General features: G+C 27.7%; 1 protein-coding gene across 1 annotated transcript in view; it reads left to right on the top strand.

Moving 5' to 3' along the window:
- Positions 1-21,524, top strand: part of LOC142331257 (uncharacterized) — a 120,022-nt gene that overhangs the window by 83,226 nt on the left and 15,272 nt on the right. Inside the window, exon 4 of the mRNA XM_075377021.1 lies at positions 8,036-8,275. Within this exon, the coding sequence (XP_075233136.1) occupies positions 8,036-8,275 (240 nt within the window). The remainder of the gene's footprint in view (positions 1-8,035; positions 8,276-21,524) is intronic.

Raw genomic sequence — 21,524 nt, 5'->3', positions numbered from 1 at the left:
TCTTAATTCCTTATGATACATATAATACATTTATGTATGTTCTCTATTATTAAACATTATGGAAATAATAAAGTGTCCTCAGCCCTTCATTCTCACAAATTTTAAATTTCATCTTCAAATATCACACCATTCAGTGTTTAAGGTACTCTACTTCCAGATAACAGTTGATAATTATTTTAGAGAATTAGAAGATTTTACGTTATTAGTTCTTAAAAAAAATTATTCAGTGAATGGATTAGGTCTATCTATCTTAAAATATAGTTAAAACCCAACATAATGTGCTTCTTACAAAAATTCTGTAAATGTACAATTGCTTATTATATGGATATCATTCCCATCTATTATAACAAAATTTCTTAATTTACAGGGTAAAACTTTCAGGCTTCTTGATAAATTAAAAATTTTTATGGAATGAACAACTGAATTTCTGTGTTAACCATATCGTTTCAATTAGAAGCGTTTAATCATTTGCTAAGATTATTATCAATATTAAATAAATATTCTTTTTGCCTATCAAAATGTTTTACTTCAAAATGTCAAAAGTTACTGTTAGGATACAAAAATGGACTTCTGCCAGAATAATCCGTCTGATAGATAATGGATAATGAATGTTGTTAGGTGATCATAAAATATGATATTTGAACACAAATATTTTAGTAAATTAAAAATTATGACATTTCCATATCTTTGTATTTATAAACAAGCAAACTTTGCTACAAAAAAGTAAAAAAAAAAAAATTGCTCAAAAAAATAACAATATTAACTTGTATTAAACCAGATAATGTAACAATTTCTTTATAACAACTCATACGTTCTTTATAGCAACAATTTTCTTTATAAAGACGGATCTTTTTTCATTTCAGTTACTACTTATAATAAATTACTTATTGATTTAAAAGTTCTAAAAACTTATTTCAGATTAAATAAAAAAACTTTCTTTTACACAAATAATATTGTTTTGTTGATGAGTTTTTAAATAATACAAATTAGACTAAATTTTTCCACATAACATATACTAACTCAAATATTTTTCAGTTAATACCTTCAGAATTATTATTTTACTCATTTGTTATCTTCACGTAATTTATTATTTCACAATTGTACTTTGATGTTATTTTATTTTTATATATTCAGATGGACTGTAATCACTTCTCTTTTTCAGTCAAAATTTTTTACATTTTAATGGCGCTCTGTTAACATTTTTCCAGTTTCTCACAATCCATCTCGGTAGATGCTGGAGGATTTCTTTTTTTGTTATCAGTGAAATAGTGCACTACCATTTTTGATATGATTAGCACAACTTTTCTGATCTGAACACTGCAAATTATATATTTATTATTTAATTATTTGTAAAAGAATTTTAAATGAGGAAAGAAATGTAAAAAGTTAAATCATACCTATAATTCAATTATTTAAAAGATCTTAGCAAAAAGTAAAGATTATATTTTAAGATATAATGATTTTGAGTTATTTATAAAAATAAATGTTATTGGTAAATTACCTATAATTTTGGTTAATTAATAATATTTGAATAAATATTATTAGATAATGGTTATAAATCAGTATAGCGCAAAAGATATATACTCGTAGCTCTAGGTCATTCACTAATTATTACAAAAGTAATTTCTTACTTGTCATTTATATTAGCCAAAAATTTAAACAGATGGTGCAGTATTACTACAAAGAAATATTGCAGTAATTATATAACACTATCATTTCCTTATGCATGAAACAACTGAATCACCTTGTAATAAGGATTCTTAAGGAATCATTTCAAACAATTAATTTATTGTAATACGATTTTTGCAGTAAGGTAACAAGATTAAATCATGATAATGCTAATGCTATCTTAACTGAATAGTGTGACAGACAACCAATTATAATTATTATTATTACAATCTACTCACATGGCAGAATAATTATATTGATTTTTAAAACGTTATGTCATTATTTCATTCCAATTCCAACAGATAAGGCAATTATGTCTTGAAAACATTATTTAAATAAAAGAATTCCAAATGATCTGATTCAATGACTTGTACAACTGAAATCAAGGCCAATTGAAAAGATATTGTTCGTTATGTTAAAAATGGAGATACCAAATTTTTTATTATTAATATAGTTTAGCAACTTTTAATTAGAAATAGTAAACATACCTCTTTACAATTTTAATATTTAATTGACATTTTTAATTTAATTTCATAATAAAATATTCTGATGAAGTAAAGAGTTACGAAAAAATATTAAACCTGGAAGAAAAAACAAATCAGTAAGTGGAAAAATAATTTTTATAAATAACCTTTCCGTTGGATATAATTAAACAGAAAATTTTGTAAATGAAAATAACTTCATTAATTCTATTTTATTCATTTTTTCCTAATTTTTGTGGCTTAAAAGATAAAACTTTGTTTTTATTAGTTCTCAGGATCTTTTAATCCTTAAACAGTAAAAATATGTTTTAGATGTAAGTTTAAGAATCCATAAATCAGGATAACTTTAAGGTAACCTTCTACCCAATATCTGAAGTAGGCCCCTATTGATAAAGCGATCCAATATAACTGCCATTTGTTTCTTTTCCATTTGCCATTTCTTCTGAAATTTTTTCAGAAATTTTTCATACATTTGATACATACATTTACCAATTAAGTGTAATTTTTTTATATATATCAAATTCATTTTATTAATGATGATAAATTACATTAACCTTATCAATGTTTCAAAGTATTATTATTATTTATTTATATATGATTACACATTAAAGAAATCATTCATGAAAATAAATTCAAACTTCCAGATTCCAATAATTGTTGAATAAACTTAAAAATCTTGAAAAAAGTAGCTTTTGTGAATATGGAACTAGGTGAACTAGGAAATTAGCAAAAACAACTCATCAGTTCACAAAAATACTGTTGGAAAAAAAATGATGTCTTTGTACAAAGGACACTCTAAGTCACAACACTATAAATGATGTTAAGTTACCATTTTTTTTTTAAATGGTAGTTTAATTTACCTAATGTCCATCAAATGACTATCATTATATTCTCATCAAAGACTAACTAATGATCAATCTTGATTTTTGTTTTCCAGTTATATTATAATTTTTATATTTTTTTTTTAGTGGAAACCGATTTAAAATAATAGACCTGATATGATTATTCAGTTTGAACTACTGACACGTAATATTATATTTTTTTCTATGAAATTGATAAAAATTAAACTATAAAAATCTTTTTCTTCAAAATTACCTCTTTTTTAATTTCCTGTAAATATAAAGGATGAGAACGTCATCAGAAATTAAAATTATATATATATATATATATATAAACTAGCTGTTTATTTTTGTTTGCATTTAACTGTTTTTGCCATAAAATTACAGCAAAAGCATAAATTAAAAAAAAAAATCTGATGTGGACACCACATGACTTACTTTTATGACTGTTAAATTACATATACACATTTTTTGCTGCACTTCATTTAAACTTTTTTCATTTGAAAATGAGATACGATCCTCCTTTAATAAAGTGGACAGTTACACAATTGCACTCTGGTGGACACCACATTGCATCACATTTTTTGTGGTATCCATATCAGCATTTTATATATTAATTTTGTTTTACATCGCTCAAATAGTTAGGTGGTGTAAGTGAGAACATGTTGGATCTGTAACCATGGACACATTGGTTCGAATCTCTGACTTCATATACATATATATTTTTAACTCTCATTATTTTTTTTTAATTTAAATATATTGATTTATTAATAATTATTAACCCCTGTAAAAATGTTTGAATTAAAATGAAAATTACATAAAATTCTATTTCACTAATAACTTCTGATTTTTTTAAATTGTAATTACTGGATTATTATTTATTGTAAACATTTTTTACAATCAGAGGTTAATAATTATTAATAAATCAATATATTTAAATTAAAAAAAAAATATATGTATATGAAATCAGATTTGAACCGATGTGCCTTCCCATTGTAAGATCCAAATATTTCATTAATTAAAATTTAATTTGGCTATAACTCTGGAATCAATAAAAATAAGTACCACTTATGATATATCGTTGAAAAGCTCTCAATGAGGGCTTAGTACTGCAGTTAAGTAAAAGTCCAAAATCCATATTTTTATATTTTGGGCATCTTTGGACACTTTTGGTCCAGTTGATTGCAATCAAAAGGGGAGATTCACAACTAGATGTTACAACAATTCTAAATCCAAAATTTCTACTTTCTACGGCTAATCGTTTTTGAGTTATGTGAGATATGTATGTACATACGGACATCACACCGAAACTAGTCAAAATGGATTCAGGGATGGTCAAAATAGATATTTCTGTTGAAATGTGAAAACCGAAATTTTTCGTGACCACAATACTTCACTTTACTTTGTAAAAGGAAATAATAACAATTTCATAGAGATGAAGTCTTAAAAATTTTACTTTAAGTATTATAAAAATTCAACTTTATTTATTTGTACTACGAATTGCGATCCTCTGTGAAAATGTTACATGGTTTATTATTCATTACACATGATTTCATTAAAGGTTTTTGCCAATTATAACTAATGTTCACTACTAATAACAAAAATTTTACAATAAAAAACTTAAAAATCCTGAACATTAGTTCATTAGTTTATGTCCACAGAAGGATAGTAATATCTTATGTTAAAACTATCCTACCATTGCAGACTACCAGTGATTATTGTGATACATATTAATTATAACTTGTGTTTAAAATGATCAAATTTAATCAGGAAGCAAACAACAAAGTTTTAACAAACTTAAACAGATACTTATGGAACAAAATACTAAAACAATGTAACATACTAAGAATTATACTTTAAACATAATTTAAAATGTAGAGAGGATGCTTTTCCCTGACTAGTGACAAACGGGAAACTTCCAATTAGTTTATGATAAGTTATAAAGAGATCTGAACAATATTTTTTGCTTTTTTTATGTGCTAGTAGTTTCTGTAGCACATGTTTGTGTAGTTTCTGACAGTTATTAAGTCTCTTAAAAATTTTACTGCGAGTACTATAACAATTCAAATTTATTTATTTGTTCTAGAAAAAAGGCAGCCTTATGGCCCACCGTGAAAATTTTGCATGGTTTAGGCTTCATTATACATGATTTTGTTAAATGTTTTTACCATTTGTAACTAAATAACATAACGTCATCAGAACGTTATTAACAGCTCATTATCATCATCCTTATGATAATGAGCTGTTAATGTTGAACCAATAAAAAATACTCCTATACTCTTTAAAAATTTATACAGTTGAACTACAATTTATACAGTTGAACTATTGCCCAAAGGTAGTAACAGTAGTAGTAGTAGTTTCTTAATTTATTTCTGAGTTTTACTGATTAAATTACTTCTTAAAAAAAAATAATAATAAAGAGTAAATACCACCAATATGATAATAAAGAGTAAAATATTTTTTTAAATAAAGAATAAACTTCACTGATATCTGTGACAGAATGGTAGCATCTTGGCCTTTCATACAGGGGTCCCCTGGGTTCAAGTCCTCTTCAGGCATGGCATTTTTCATATTTTACAAATTTCCATTTCCATATTCCCATGTACAAGCTTCAAAGCTTATGTTGTGAATTCATTCATAAAGTAAAAAAAAAAAATACAATTATTTTTATTAATGGTGTCTCTTTATGAAAACTCGTAAAAACTTTAGAAGTAAATGCTTTGTTCGTAAAATGATTATTGATTGCCTAAGTTTTCATCAAATGACTTATTAAAATAAAAAAAAATAGTAATTATTCCACATTGAAGGTTTTTATAAAAATTATGAAATTGCATTTTCATCTATGTACTATTGTACCATGTACAGTATATACTTTAAAATACAGTTTGTGAAATTATATCACTTTCTTTTGATAAATTGAAAAACTGATTTTATTTTAACATTTCTATTATTTAAAAATAGTTTTGGAATTTATTCCTAATTGTTATTTTATTTCAATAACTGTTCATTAAAACTCATTATTTATAAATTAAGAAAATAAAAACAAAACATGATAAAGCACAATTTTTTTTACAAATTAATTATTCCATCTATGGTAATAATAATTTTTATTTAAAAAAAAAAAATGTTTAGAATAGCTACATACATTGATCTTTCAAATGCATTTCTAGTATAAAATTAACCGACATACATTGATGTCAACTTATAACTTCATGTCAAAATAATTATGGACAATCACAAATACAAAATAAAAATTATGTTATTATGTACATCAAATTTTACATGTTTAACTACAGTTGATGACGGGTGATCAAGGGGGGTCAGCTTCTGGAGGTGGGCGGCAGGGGCTCCTCAGAGTTGTCGCCTGTCAATTGCCCCCTGTGGATGTCTTCTGGTCATCTGGATTCTGATAGTATAGTGCCAGGGTGATCATGCAGGGGCTGTACATATTATATAGCTTAGATCTGGCCCCTGCATGATAAGAGGGGAGGTTTTTAGTGGGTGAGAACCCCGCACTGCCGTCAGTGTGGGCCTGATGGCGGTTGGCAGAGCTTTTTCCTCCCCCTTAGAAAACAAAAAAAAAACGACAGTATCTTAATAACAAAACAAATCATAAAGAAATTTAATTTTTCAATTATGGCACCGTTGTTATATAAGATTATTTATACATAAATAAAATAAATTAAAATTCAACCTTACCAACAATTTGTCTGTGTTTTTCAAGTACTTTCGATCATTGAACTACCATCAGGAAAAGTTAAAAACAAAACAATTGCGACTTTTCTACATAACGGATATAGTTATTTTTATAATATGATGACTGGTTGTTATGATTTTAATTTTAATATTTTTAAATTGAAAGAAACATTTTCCTGATGATGGTCGAATGATCGAAAGTACTCGAAGAACACAGACAAATTGTTTGTAAGGTTGAATTTTAATTTATTTTATTTATATATGCATAAAGAAATTATCCTAAAAATATTATTTATTAAAAATTTATTGTAAAAATAAATTGTAATGTAAATTATAAAAACATAGTCAAAGATTACTAAGTATAAAATATAAGAGGAGTGAAAAATGTTTAAGAGTGGAATATAGAAATTGTCATAGAAGGCAGATACTATTAAATTGTTTCTGAAACTTAAAAAATCATTGGTCTTATGGACAATGATCTTACCAGATGTGTTGGTGTAATATTTAACTATGCATGTGTGAATACTGCCATTATTGATATAATGGAGGTGATCATCACTTGTTAGTTGAATATTTTAGTATTAGTCATTCTTACTGCAAGGACATATGCATATACATTATATTAATTCTACTAATGGCAGCAGATGAACATTTTTTGTGAATAAGTGCATAACTTCTTAACCGTGTAAACCATCAAGGCAATCAAGAAATAGAATGAGGGATACTGGGGTGAAAAAAAGAAAGTGTAAAAGCAAGTTAACTTTGGCAACAGCAACCATAAAATATAGCATTGTTGTATAATTATGTTCTGTTTATTAAGCTTTGCACACAGTGTAGTCTAAGATATATTTTAATAGTTAATTTAAAAAAAAGTAAAAAATACAATCATCACCTTTGGAAGAGGTATTCAAACAATTACTTAATTTATATTGTTTGCAATCAGTCAAACAAAAAAAAAAAAAAACAATTTAAGTAGCATGGACTGCTATGAGCATTGCCATAAATGGCAACAAGGTAGAATAAAACAGTGCTCAGTGTCACTTAAATTTGGTGATATACATGAAAATAAATTTATTAAATGAGACTGTAATTGTAATTTTTTCCTTATTTCACATGCTTCAGTCTCCTGAATAGTATCAAAAAAACATTCCAGATGTTATGGAACCATCATGAGATGGGATACAGATTACCACATCATCTTATTCAGACTCCAGTAGACATTTTCAACTGCTTGAACATCAGATTTTTTTTAGTTTGAAATAAAAATTACTAAAATAGTTAATAACATAAAACACATTTTCAGTAAATAATAAAATATTTAAATATTTTTATTTTTATTTTTATTTTTAGGATAGCACAAAAGCAGATACAGAAGAAAGTACAACTGCTTCTAGTTCAACTGATGAAAAGACAGATGAAAAAAAGTCAGATGAAAGTGGTAATGAGACGACAACAGCAGCTTCAGATAACAGTGATGATGAATCAGTTGATTTAAAAGAGGAAGCAGAATCAACAGCAACAAATATTGGTAATGGAGAAAATACGTCAACTGAAGCAGAAAATGATGGAGAGACAACTACATCCAGCTAAGTATGTTAGTTAAAAAAAGTTTTGTAATTTAAGTTATTAATTTTACATGTAGATGCACAAAGTGAGTGAATATACATTGTTTCACATTTTGAATGAATATGTGAAGGTACTGATATGTGAAGGTATTCATAAGTTTATATGAAATATTAATTACTTAATCAACAATGAAATAGAAATACAATTTTTGGAGCTAATCACTGATAAAATTGAAACCAAACACTCATAAATACTTTAAAAACAACAGATAAAGACACATAGCCAGTCTGTCTCTAAGTACATAAAATACAGACGGTGCATGAGATTAAGTAAAAATGAATTCAGTAGATATAATAGAAAATTTTTTTTATCATTTATTTCACCTTGGGATCAGACCTATTTTATTATGAATACAGGCTCAAGAGAGATTCAGCAGTAATTCACCCTGCACTTTCTCTGTTATATTTGTATGGATGATCTTGACCAACATCATAGATGCTGGTTACCACACCTGTTTGTCCTGCAGCGTGGTCCCATGATGTTATCTCAAATAATCATGCCAAATTCTCTCCACCATACTTCCCTATGCTGGAGGAACCTATCGTACACAAACACTGTGTGTTCTGTGGTATCCTCCTTCCCTTATATTCCGCAGAGGGTCTCAATGTCCATGCACGCAGGTATGTTTTAAAACATCTATGACCAGTAAGGATCTGGATCAATATTTTCATGTGTTTGCAGTCCAGCCATCTCTGGAGGTCTGGGATCAGTCTGTAGATTATCTGCCCTTCGTTGACTGATTCCATATAATAGTAAAGTAGGAATTTATTAAGGACTTGATTATGTGATTTCCAAAAATGCAGAAGAAAATCATGAAGATTTTTGAAAATAAGGGTATGAAAAAAGAAGTAATAAAAATGACCAAGGTAATATTTTATAAGTATAAGAATTGTATGAAGACAAAAGTGTGATTCTCAGGATGATTTGATGTTAGAATTGGCTTGAAACAAGAGATAATACAGACACCAATTTTGTTTAAATAGTAATGGATGAAATTTATTACATGTTGAAGATGACTATTGAAGAGAAGGGAAAGAAAGCATAGCATTTTGCTATGATATTATCATGTGAGATGAAAGCTAATTTGAAGTTCAGAGAATACTTGAAGTTAGGGATGAAAGGATTGCAACGTGGGTTATGAAAGGAAGTAAACAAAAAACAAAAATTTGGTGGTAATCAGAAATAAAGACAACTCAAAGGAAAGCTAAAAGTGTAATTAATATAAGTTCTTCAATAAGTAAAAAATTTAAATGTTTAGGCAAAAAGCTGGAAGAGAATGTGAAGAATGGTAGAAAGCTAGGAAGTAGAGCACACACCAAAAAATCTTTATCAGAGTCTTTATTTCATACATTCTGAGTTTATCAGAATATATAAAATAAAAAAAGTGCCCAGGAAATATAAGAACTCTTCTGCAAGATATGTTTTACTTCAGTATTTCTAACTTATGTGCAGAGATTTGAATTATTAACAGTCAGAAGGTAAATAAACTATAACAAATGGTAATGAGTTTTTTTAGAAGCATAATGGGCAAGACAAAGAGGGATCATAAGAGGAATGTACAAATATGGGATCTCATAAAGATAGAAAATCTATCTTCCTACTCTGTGGAAGGAAGTGCACATCTTAGATTGTTGAACATGTTAAGAAAATGGGAGAAGAAAGAGCATCAGTTATGTTGAATACAGAAGTAAAAGTGAGATAACTAAGGAAAAAGTATCTAGATAAAGTTAAGGAGAATATTATAAATGGGGAGAAATAAAAGGAGAACAAGAGGGACTGAATAGAGTGACAATCTATGTATGATTCTCATTTGAAGAGTAAAGAATACAAAAATGATATGATATGATAATATGAGAGAAAAGATCTAAAACAATACACAATTAATAAAAAAAAATCAATATATTTATGTATATTTTAATTTTTAAAAATAATTTAATATTTAAAGAAATTTTTAAACTACATTTGTAATAATTTTATAATAATACAAGTGAAAACGTTTTGATTTAATAAAATAATCAATTTAAAAACAATCTAACCAAATTTCAAAATAATAACAGATTTTTTGTTCATATGAAATTTGTTCAACACTAAAAAGTTCATTCAATTCGTTACTGCAGTTTTTTTATATTTTGATTCCAAGTTATTACAAAAGTTTTTTTTTACAATTGGGAATGTTTTTTTACAGTTGGAAAAAAAATCATTTTCAAATTTTCCTGGTCATTTATTATTAAATTTATATTAAATAAATCTATAAAAGTATACAAATCAATGTTCACCTAATGAATAGCCACAGTTCAAAACAAATGCTGTTCTCAATTTATTAATCCATAAATAGTCCACTTTCCCAACTTACAGAAAGCACTAAAAACAACTTTAACTGGAATTTTAATACAAAAGATCTTCATTACTGACACTGATGATGGCTATAAAAATTTTATTTTTTTTTACATAAAAAAAGTTCACTGAATTTAAATTCTGTTTTCCTTATCATTAATAATAAGTAATTCTGTTAAATACAATGTTACTTAACTACAATCCAATTCATCTTATATATAACTGTTAGATAATAAATCACACTTCAACTCTACAGAAAGGAAAAATTAAAATTTTTTTAAAAATATGTTGTTAATTCATACTTCAATAAGCATCTGTTTGGAATGAATGTGCAGCTTCAAAATAAAATAGCTGCTAATTTGGGAGAACTACTTTTGTTTTATTTAGTTGGGTGATGGGTAAGGTTTGAGTTACTGTTTATTAAAGTAGAAATGTTGGTTGTGCGAAAAATAAATTTTCACTCAAAACAAAATATGGCTATTTATATTAGAAAAGGACTGGCCACTATAAAAATTGCTGCGTATCTTCACATTTAAATATGAAATTTAAAAAGATCAGCAGTATAAACATATCCCTGTATTCACTTTATGCTTACCACAATCTAATTTTTTCTGAATTTTAGAAATTTTTTATGGATTGGAACATAAGACATTCCTGAAAAAAATTACACAACCTAATTTATTTCCTGGTTTTTAATTATTTTCATTTCAATAATTCACTTTGTAGATCAGCAGAGCAAAATTCCTTTTTTAAACCTCATACCTTAATTTTGTAAGAGCCAACAATATTAGGAAAGAAGATATTGCTTTTAATTTCACAAATTAAATAGCAACAAATTAATAAACACAATCCAAAAATAAAGAAATTAAACTATAAAAATTGCACTGGATATAATAAAATCATAAAAAAACAACCCTTCATTAAAAAAAAAAAAAAAATGCTGAAATTAAAAGATAATGAAAATGATAAAGATAAGGTAGCATTATAATTTAGAATGGAGGACATTTATAGCCTTTTATGCAGAATAAAAACGTGATTTCAATCATTTAAAATTTTTTTGTAGTTTTTCATTTGTTTGATTGATTCGACCTAGCCCATTACTTCTCTTAATAAACAAATTTTTTAACATGAATACACATTTCTTTACCTACATAATATGTGATTTAAAAATACGTTTTCAAATCTCTTGAATTTAGATGTTTCAAATTATTATACAATTTTGGCATCTGTGTGACTGAAAATTCTTAAAATTTACCAGATCAAAAAAATTAATTTCTCCCTTAGTGATAGATTAAAAATGATTAACACCCTGGTAATCTCTCATATTTTCTTGTTTATTTATTAATTGTTTTGCAAGAAGTATGTTTATATTAATAGTATAATTATGAATACATTACTGTTTGGTGATAATCAAGTTATTTTTATGTCTTATGAGAATAATCTGTAGAGAGCTCTTTATTAGAAGAACAAAGTAGTTAACAGATACAATTTAGTTATTTCAACAACAAAAACCAAGGTTTATGGATTTACTGATGAACTATGATGGGCAAAGATAATTTACAAATCATAAGGCTACTGAACTAGTAAATTCCTCTCTCATTTAGGATATAACATTCTTCTAAAAGAGAAGTCAAATTGTACAAGTTCCAACAACCTTTTGAAACAGTTATAAGAATGTTATTTAAAAGGATTTTTCAAGATATAACATTAAAATTTAAAAACTTTAGCACCAGTTTCGTTTTAAAATTGTAACATTTTGGTGTCATCACAGCAAAAGTTATTTAGAACTCAGGCAATGGAAATGAGGTTTCTTTGATCTTTAGCTGTATTAACAATAGTAATTATAGTAGCAACTCAAATAACAACACTGTAGTTGAGTTTTCAAAGTAAAATTTACAAAATATATATATAAAAAAAACAAAAAAACAGTGGCTTGCCTACAAGCATAAAAATAGATGATTCTAAGGATTATAAGCACCAAGGATGATGAAAAGGCAGACCATGGAAATAAAGGAAAATCTAAATTTAGTTTCTGTTAGAACGAAGCAACTAGTCTAAGTAAAACAGTTAAAAAAGACGACCCTATTTCTAAATCAAAGAATAAAAAAAAGAAGCATTCTACAATATTTTCTTAAACAAAAAACTAATTAAAATTCATGAAAATTTGATCCTGAGCAAAGATATCATAAAATTTAAGTATCTAATATAATCTTATTTAAGGAGTGGAGGGGGTTTAGGAAAAAAAAACATCACTGGTTAGAGCAGCAGTTTCCAGATGCTTGGTAGGTAAGCGTGATACTGTGAAGTTAGATCCCTAATCTCATCCCAATTGATTTTTATCTTTGGGGACATTTGAAGACCATGGTGTATCAGGAAAAGATAGAAAACATAAATCATCTCAAGGAAAGCATCACCAACGCCATTATAATCTGCAACACCAGATGTGCTTAAACGTGTTCTTCAGCAGTGGAAGACAAGCATCAAAATGTGTTTTCAAAACAATGGTAGTTGTATAGTGCATATTATTATATAAATAAAAATGGTTTTCATAAACCACATTTATTTTTCTATGTATGGAAACTTATGGGACATTCTGTATGTAGTATTTTACTAGAAAAATATTAATCTTAAGTGAGTTAAACAATTAAAAATCCAATTTATATAAAACGTAAATTTTGGATTCATGATAACATTTTACTGGCTGTGCAATTAGCACTGAGAATATGATTATGTCGTATAATCTTACACAATTTCAAATAACTTTCCTTATTATATGATGTAAAATTAATCAACATTACGAAAAATAAATATCACTTTATGGCACTGAAAAACAACACATCTAATGAAATCTTAAATGAAATAAATAATTAATACACACTAGTTATACATAAAACAGAAAGTATAAACATCTGTTAGCAAATAATTATGCTTTTTTATTATAACAACTGGAAGTATAAAAAAAAAAAACTTATACCGTAGGTCAAAACTACTTTCGCTAGTACAAAACTGGTACAAAGCATAAAATAAAATGTATAACTGTATAACAAGTTTAACTGGACAACTTATAAACCCATCATCAAATGAATCATTAAAAGCAGACTAAAAAGTGTTATCCTTGTAGAAAATAGATTTTATAATACATTAATTAAATAATTAATATTAATTGAAAAAAAATATCAGTCAAGGTTAAAAAAAACACAGATATGAAATTAAAATCACTTTCTTTTCTTTTTTCATATTCAACTTCTACTTTTGATAATTTAAAATAGATAATAGTTTCTTTACAAAATAATAAACACTCAATGGCATTTAAAAGCAACTTTACTGAATATTGGTTAAGCCTGTGGTGATATTGATCCATTTTAAGTAAATGTATATAAATTCAAGTGTTTTCATTAGATCCTTAATTATTCAATCACAAAGAATTAATTTCTTTTTTATTCATAAAACTCCATGAAAAAGAACATCTCAGTTGTAAAAATTTACAACTAGCATTTTGTACATATACTGCCCAGTTAAATAGCAAATTCAAACTAAAAAAGGTTCATTAATAACATTGCAAAGGTTCATTTATAACTGTTCATTTTCTAATAAAATAATCAGTTTTTTACATATCTTAGTTTTATTAATCATTAAATTTCCAGCATCTGAATTTACAGATAACATTAAATTTTTAAACTGTTCATGCCTACCCCAATGGTAATATGTTTGATAAGTTACGTTAAAGTATGGAAATGGCTTCATATTTCAACACTGGAGATATTTATTAGGAGGTAGAAATAAAGGTGGACTTACGTAGTTACAAAATTACTACTTTATAATGTGTTTGAAATTTTTGTCTGCTGCACTGGATTCTGACCCCCATAGGAGGAGACACCTACCTTGTGATGATCTTGGTCTCCAAACCACCCCCTCTGTTCCTAGTTCTAATGGGCTTTATCAGAGGTTGTCTTTTAGACCCTCTAAACTTGATAACACGATAGTCATTAGTATGGCTTGAAATTTTTGTCTGCCATATTAAATCCTGACCCCTGTAGGGGAAGACATCCCCTTGGCTAAATTTTACTAAAGGTGTAGAAATCAGGGCGAAATCTTTCACTAATAAAGCCATCCACAAACCTATGTTTATATGAAATTTCTTCTTAATTTCACTAATAGAACATGTCCTGAAACTTTATGTTACATTCTTCATGAATCATTCTCTATATATGAGAAAGATATGCTGGCAAACAGTATCGACTGAAAATGTTACACGCGAAATATGGATCTTCACAACCCAATGAAATATTTTTAAAAATTCATTAATCTACATGATCTTTTCTCCAAATAATAGATTCTTTTCCACAGCTTAAATCAGGAGGATTATTATCTTAGACCACTTCAATCAAACTGATCTCCATGGCGGAATGGTAGCATTTAAACTTCTCATCTGAAGGTCTCAGGTCGAATCCGAGATTAGGCATGGCAGTTTTCATACGCTAAAAGATTTTATTTCCATATCCCATGCACAACCTTCAATCATATGTGTTAATATCACAAACAAAAACTATATAAACCAGTTCAGAGCTTGAAAAGAATGTCAGTAATACCGATTGTTATTAAAACTACTTATACCGTAGGCCTTATCTACGGTTTTTAGTTTGTTTTGTTTTTTTTTTTAAATTAAGGTAAAAGAATACTTTTACATAATAATCTTTTTTCAAAAAAGTGAAATTAGAAAGTTTAAAAACATGGCTGTTAGAATGAAAAATTAAATTAAATACATTTTAATAAATGATATATAAATGATAGATGGGTGGAATATATTGAAAAGTTATACGGAAGAAATGAATTAGAAAATGGTGTTATAGAGGAAGAAGAGGAAGTTGAGGAGGATGAAATGGGAGAAATAATATTGAGATCTGAATTTAAGAGAGCATTAAAAGATTTAAATGGCAGAAAGGCTCCTGGAATAGACGGAATACCTGTAGAATTACTGCGCAGTGCAGGTGAGGAAGCGATTGATAGATTATACAAACTGGTGTGTAATATTTATGAAAAAGAGGAAGTTCCGTCAGACTTCGAAAAGAGTGTTATTGTCATGACATCAACGAAAGCAAGACAAATAAATGTGAAGAATACAGAACAATTAGCTTATCTACTCATGCATCAAAAATTTTAACTAGAATTCTGTACAGAAGAATTTAGAGGAAAGTCGAAGAAGTGTTAGGAAAAGACTAATTTGGTTTCAGAAAAAGTATAGGGACAAAGGAAGCAGTTTTATCACTCAGATTAATAGTAGAAGGAATATTAAAGAAAAGCAAACTTACATACTTGGAATTTATAGACTTACAAAAGGCGTTTGATAATGTAGACTGGAATAAAATGTTCAGCATTTTAAAAAATTTAGGGATAAAGTATAGAGACAGAAGAACAATTGCTAACATTTACAAGAACCAAATTGCAACAGTAATAATAGAATAGCATAAGAAAGAAGCCGTAATAAAAAAGGGAGTCTGACAAGGATGTTCCCTATTCCCGTTACCTTTTAATCTTTACATAGAACTAGCAGTTAATGATGTTAAAGAACAATTTATATGTGGAGTAACAGTACAAGGTGAAAAGATAAAGATGCTACGATTTGCTGATGATATAGTAATTCTAGCCAAGAGTAAAAAGGATTTAGAAGAAACAATGAACGGCATAGATGAAGTCCTACGCAAGAACTATCGCATGAAAATAAACAAGAACAAAACGAAAGAAATGAAATGTAGTAGAAATAATGTGGATGGACCATTGAATGTAAAAATAGGGATAGATACGATTATGGAGGTAGAAGAATTTTGTAATCTGGGAAGTAGAATTACTAAGATGGACGAAGCAGGAGCGATATAAAATGCCGAATAGTTCAGGTGAAACAAGCTTTCAGTCAGAAATATAATTTGATTACATCAAAAATTAATTTAAATGTCAGGAAAACATTTTTGAATGTATATGTTTAGAGTGCAGCTTTAAATTGAAGTGAAACTTGGACGATCGGAGTACCTCAGAAGAAAAGATTAGAAGCTTTTGAAATGTGGTGCTGTAGGAGAATGTTAAAAATCAGATGGGTGGATAGTGACAAATGAAGAGGTATTGCGGCAAATAGATGAAGAAAGAAGCATTTGGAAAAATATTGTTAAAAGAAGAGACAGACTTATAGGCCACATACTAAGGCATCCTGGAATAGGCGCTTTAATATTGGAAGGACAGGTGAGAAGGGAAAAATTGTGTAGGCAGGCCACGTTTGGAATATGTAAAACAAATTGTTAGGGATGTAGGATGTAGGGGCTATACCGACATGAAACGACTGGCATTAGATAGGGAATCTTGGAGAGCTGCATCAAACCAGTCAAATGAGTGAAGACAAAAAAAAACTTATTCTCTATCAAGTAGCAATATGATTTATATATAAAGATTAAAAAAAAAGCTGGTAAAGTACTGTGTAACTTTTCTGGTTGTGCTGGTGAAAAATGAAGAAAGCACAGCTTTTTCATTGCAATTCAAACATTAAGAGTCTTTCTTTTATTTATAAATAAATGAAATTAATTCAAAGGGAGAACTGTTTCAAAATATTGAAAAAATAAAGTATATCTTTTAAGAAAATAATGAAAAAAATTGTTTCTTATTTTGGGTTTGGAATATAATGAAGGTGCCAGAGCTACTTTAATTTTAACAGCCCTTTAAGTGATGAAGAAAATAAAAAAAATTTTTAATAATAGAAATTAAAAGAATTTAAAAGAGAAATTAAAACGAATATGATCAGTGTCATATATATATATATATATATATATATATATATATATATATAGAAACATTTGAGTCAAATTTAAAGAAATACAGAATTTATATTTTTAGTAGTGATGACACAATTTTAAGAAACATTCTTCTAAATATTTACTTAAAGGTTAAGCTTAAATAAATTTGCCTAACCAAAGGGTTTCAGCTCTGACATCAAAGGGTGTCAGAGCTGAAACCCTTTGGCTAAAACGAATAAAAGGAAATTTTTCAAATAAATTCTGCATTTTAGGTTTGCAATCTAAAATTAAAAAAAAAAAAAAAAAAAACTGTAGACATTTCTTGATAGCTCTATATGATGAAATATAAACTTTTAAAAAATATTTAAACAGAAGGGAGAAAGAGAAAAATAATAAAAAAAACATATTTAAATTTTAAGGGAGACAGATTTTTTGAAATTTTTTTTATTATTATTTATATATGTATTGTAACAATTTTGTTTTAATAAAGTTTATTCTAAAATTTATCTTAAGAAAATGGAAACTGGTTTTTCACGATTCCCCCCCACCTCTTTAACGAATTTTGAAAAAAAAACGAATATGATCAGTGTCATATATATATATAGAAACATTTGAGTCAAATTTAAAGAAAATCGTTTAAGTCAACCTTGAGATATAAGGCCAAAAGCAGTATGACATACGTACGCAGCACAAACATAAGTCTTTTTCGGTCTAAATGAACTAGTTGGACTTTAAGAATTGCAAATAAACGTAAAGATTTGGAAAAATACCCGATACCCAATTTTTGACATGATCATTATACTTTCCCCTTCAATTGTGTTATTCAACGGGAAAGTACGAGTAATAATAATTGAAATAAAATAAATATAAGCACGCGTGTAAAGGATAGAAATAGTTAAAATAAAAGGTAAACGTGGGAGAGAGACACCTAGTTGTAACACACTTAGTTGAGACACACTTTCTTGTAACACATTCAATTAAATATGCATAATTTTTATACATCATTAATGTTATTATTTATTTAACGTAGAGAAAATTTTTAAATTATTTCCTTTTCATATTGCAAGAAATATCTACCTAATTTGTTTATCTACATATATCACAGAGCATATGAAATGAGATGTACTATGGATGTACATTAAATGGGTGGAAAATCGCTACTAGTACTGCAAAGTATATGAAAAATAAATATTATTGGTTAATTTCACGTTTTCATCGAAAATAAGCACTAAAGGCTTTGATAATATTTTCTTTCCACCAAGCGCTGTAGCAGAGCTACAACTATAGAACGAAAAACATGGTAATCAGTCCAATTTGGGTGCGGTTTTCACCGGATCTTTACGTTTTGACACCTAAGAACCCATAAAACCAAAAAACGGCATGGAAATTTTCTGGATGTTCGTATGTGGATGTGTTTGGTGTTTAGAATCGCACTATAAATCACCTTATACCTCCAGCACTACACGACTGATTTTGACCAAACTTGTTCAGATTACTTCTATGTATGGGGCACAGATACCATTAAATTTTCAACATAAAAGATCAAGGTAATGACACTGTAAAGCAAGGTCACCCAAAGTACCTTGAGATTTCGCCTAATTAAGGACTTATTTTTTTTAGACACATTTTTTCACTGTTACTCTAAGTATGATACAATTTCTTGAATTGCTTTATTACGTTACAGATCTGTAAATACAATTTTCCTCTCGCTTTTACTTTTAAATAAATTAATTTTTTTTAAAATTAACGGAAAATGTAGTTAAAATCTGTAAAATTGATAATATTTCATGGATAGACCTGTGTTAGATTTATTTCGCTAATGCTTTTGTTTTACTAATAGCCTCAAGCACATCCCGAATTAATGGCCAACAGTAATCAGCTAGCATATTAGTGTTCTCTTTCATTTTATAGCGGCTTTGCGTCACCGAAATGTCTTGGTGGAAACTTTCGCCGTGTTCGTCACTTTCGTTTCCGAGGTTATCCGGGAAAAAATCCAGATGTGAATGGAGGAAATGTATTTTTAAAGACATATTACAACCCATAGCTCTGTATGAAGTAAGAAGTTGATTAACAATATCATGGTAATTGTAGGATTTTTTAGCCGAGAAAATGTTTGCAAACGTCTTTAAATGAAGCCCAAGCTGTACTTTCTACATTATTTAACATTGAGTTAAATATATCATCTTTGACCTACTTTCTTATCTGAGGACCAATAAATACTTTTTCTTTAATTTTTCGTTCACTTTCGGAAATTTTTGCTTGATGTACAAAAATACAAAACTCTCGTCCTTCGTTGCTTTTACAAAATTTTTCATTAGTCCAAGCTTGATATGGAGAGGTGGAAAAAATATTTTTTGGGTTCAACTAATGGCTCATGAATAATATATTTCCCATTTGGAGTTGAGTTGTCTCGTTTCTTCGACTCTTAGGTAACATAATATTTATCCCTAGCTGAACTGTCTCATTCATAAAAAAAAAAATGTACTTAGTATAGCCTAAGTGCAAGCCTAACAAAAGAGCTATAACTTTCAAATCACCACATATGTTCCAGCTATGTTTTTTGAATTTAATTTTTCAAGAACATCTTTCATCACATCATATGTCCCTTTCAAATTAATACCAAAAGCAATTGGTATCGAAAGTTATTTGTTACAGTTGTGTAGTAGAACCACTTTTGAACTACACGAGGACGAAACTATGAAAAGGTGCCAGCCTCAGGTTTATGAACTTGTCCTAAGTGCAACGTAAGCTCATCAATATTTGTGCAATAAACCAAATTATTTTCATCAATAAAGTACGGAGAAAGTTCTTTTTGTCGGCTTAGGAAACCCGAAATTTTTGTAATATTTTGAAGTAGATTCCAAATTTGCAGTCTAGATCCTAACAGTTCTGCTTGAGTTTTTGAAAAATTTATATACTTAACCAAGTCGTTTAATTCACCTTGTGGTATAAGATGTTGCTTATCGGAAGATAATTCAAAATCAAAATCAGTGTTGTCTTCTTCAGTACTGCCTGATTCTTCATCTTCATACTTTATTAAAAGTACCTTTAATAAAGGTACTTTTATTCGGATTTGAGTACTAGTTAGTAGATACCGGTGTTTTTTGGTGGTTGGGTTTCAATTAACCATACGTTTCAGGAATGGTCAGCCTGAGTTTGTTCAAAACTACAAATTTACCGATATCGTTACATTACACTGATAAGTCGCTAATGACTTTAACTGTTGATGCGATTATAAATAAAAGTATTAAAAAAAAAAAAAAAAAAAAAAAAACAATTAAAAGACAAATTTATATTTAATCAAAATATTTATTTAAAATACAATTAAAATCTATGAATATATTTGTAGAATATTAAATCTAAACGAAAGAGAAAATATTAAATCCTGTATTGTTACTTTTATTTATTTTCTAAATTATTGAAGATCAGAATATTAAAATATGATAACTTTAACAACATCGTTTACTTTCTTTTATAATCTTAGCATATACAGATATGCTAGTAGCCAAAGTAAATTATGAATTTATATTAGCATAGTTGTGTTGCAACTATTATATAAATATAACATGTTTCTAGGCTGTTGCAAGCAAGAATAATATAAAAAAAGAAATTTCTCTTTAAAAATCATGACCATAACTACAAGAAAAACATAATAATCGCATAAAAACAGTTTATTTATATTAATTTTTATATGGTATAGTTATTTTACAAGAAATGTGTTTAGAGATTAATTCGAATTGAAAATGGTAATACTGAGATGAAGTTTAAAACTTGTTATTTCTACTAACTTTTATTTTCATGATAAAAAAATATTAAAGGCTTAAAAATGTATAAAATTTTAATTTTGATTATTCAGGCTTATTGGCTACCAAAACTACATTAAATCTTATGAATTAGGCCCATAAAAAAAAGAGGAATATAAACTTTTCCTTCACAAAAGAAGTTTCTGATGACCATGAATCTTGAATAATTCATGTTGAGCCTATGCGAGTATCGGTATTATAAACGTGAGTGTATTTATCCATTCCGCGGTTTTCCTTATCAATTATTATAATGATGGATTCTTTAATAAGTATTTCTTGGCAATCCATCATTATAATATT

This window comes from Lycorma delicatula, chromosome 10 (assembly GCF_047948215.1).
Source record: "Lycorma delicatula isolate Av1 chromosome 10, ASM4794821v1, whole genome shotgun sequence".
Taxonomy (NCBI): domain Eukaryota; kingdom Metazoa; phylum Arthropoda; class Insecta; order Hemiptera; family Fulgoridae; genus Lycorma; species Lycorma delicatula.
This window is presented reverse-complemented; position numbering and strand designations above follow the sequence as displayed.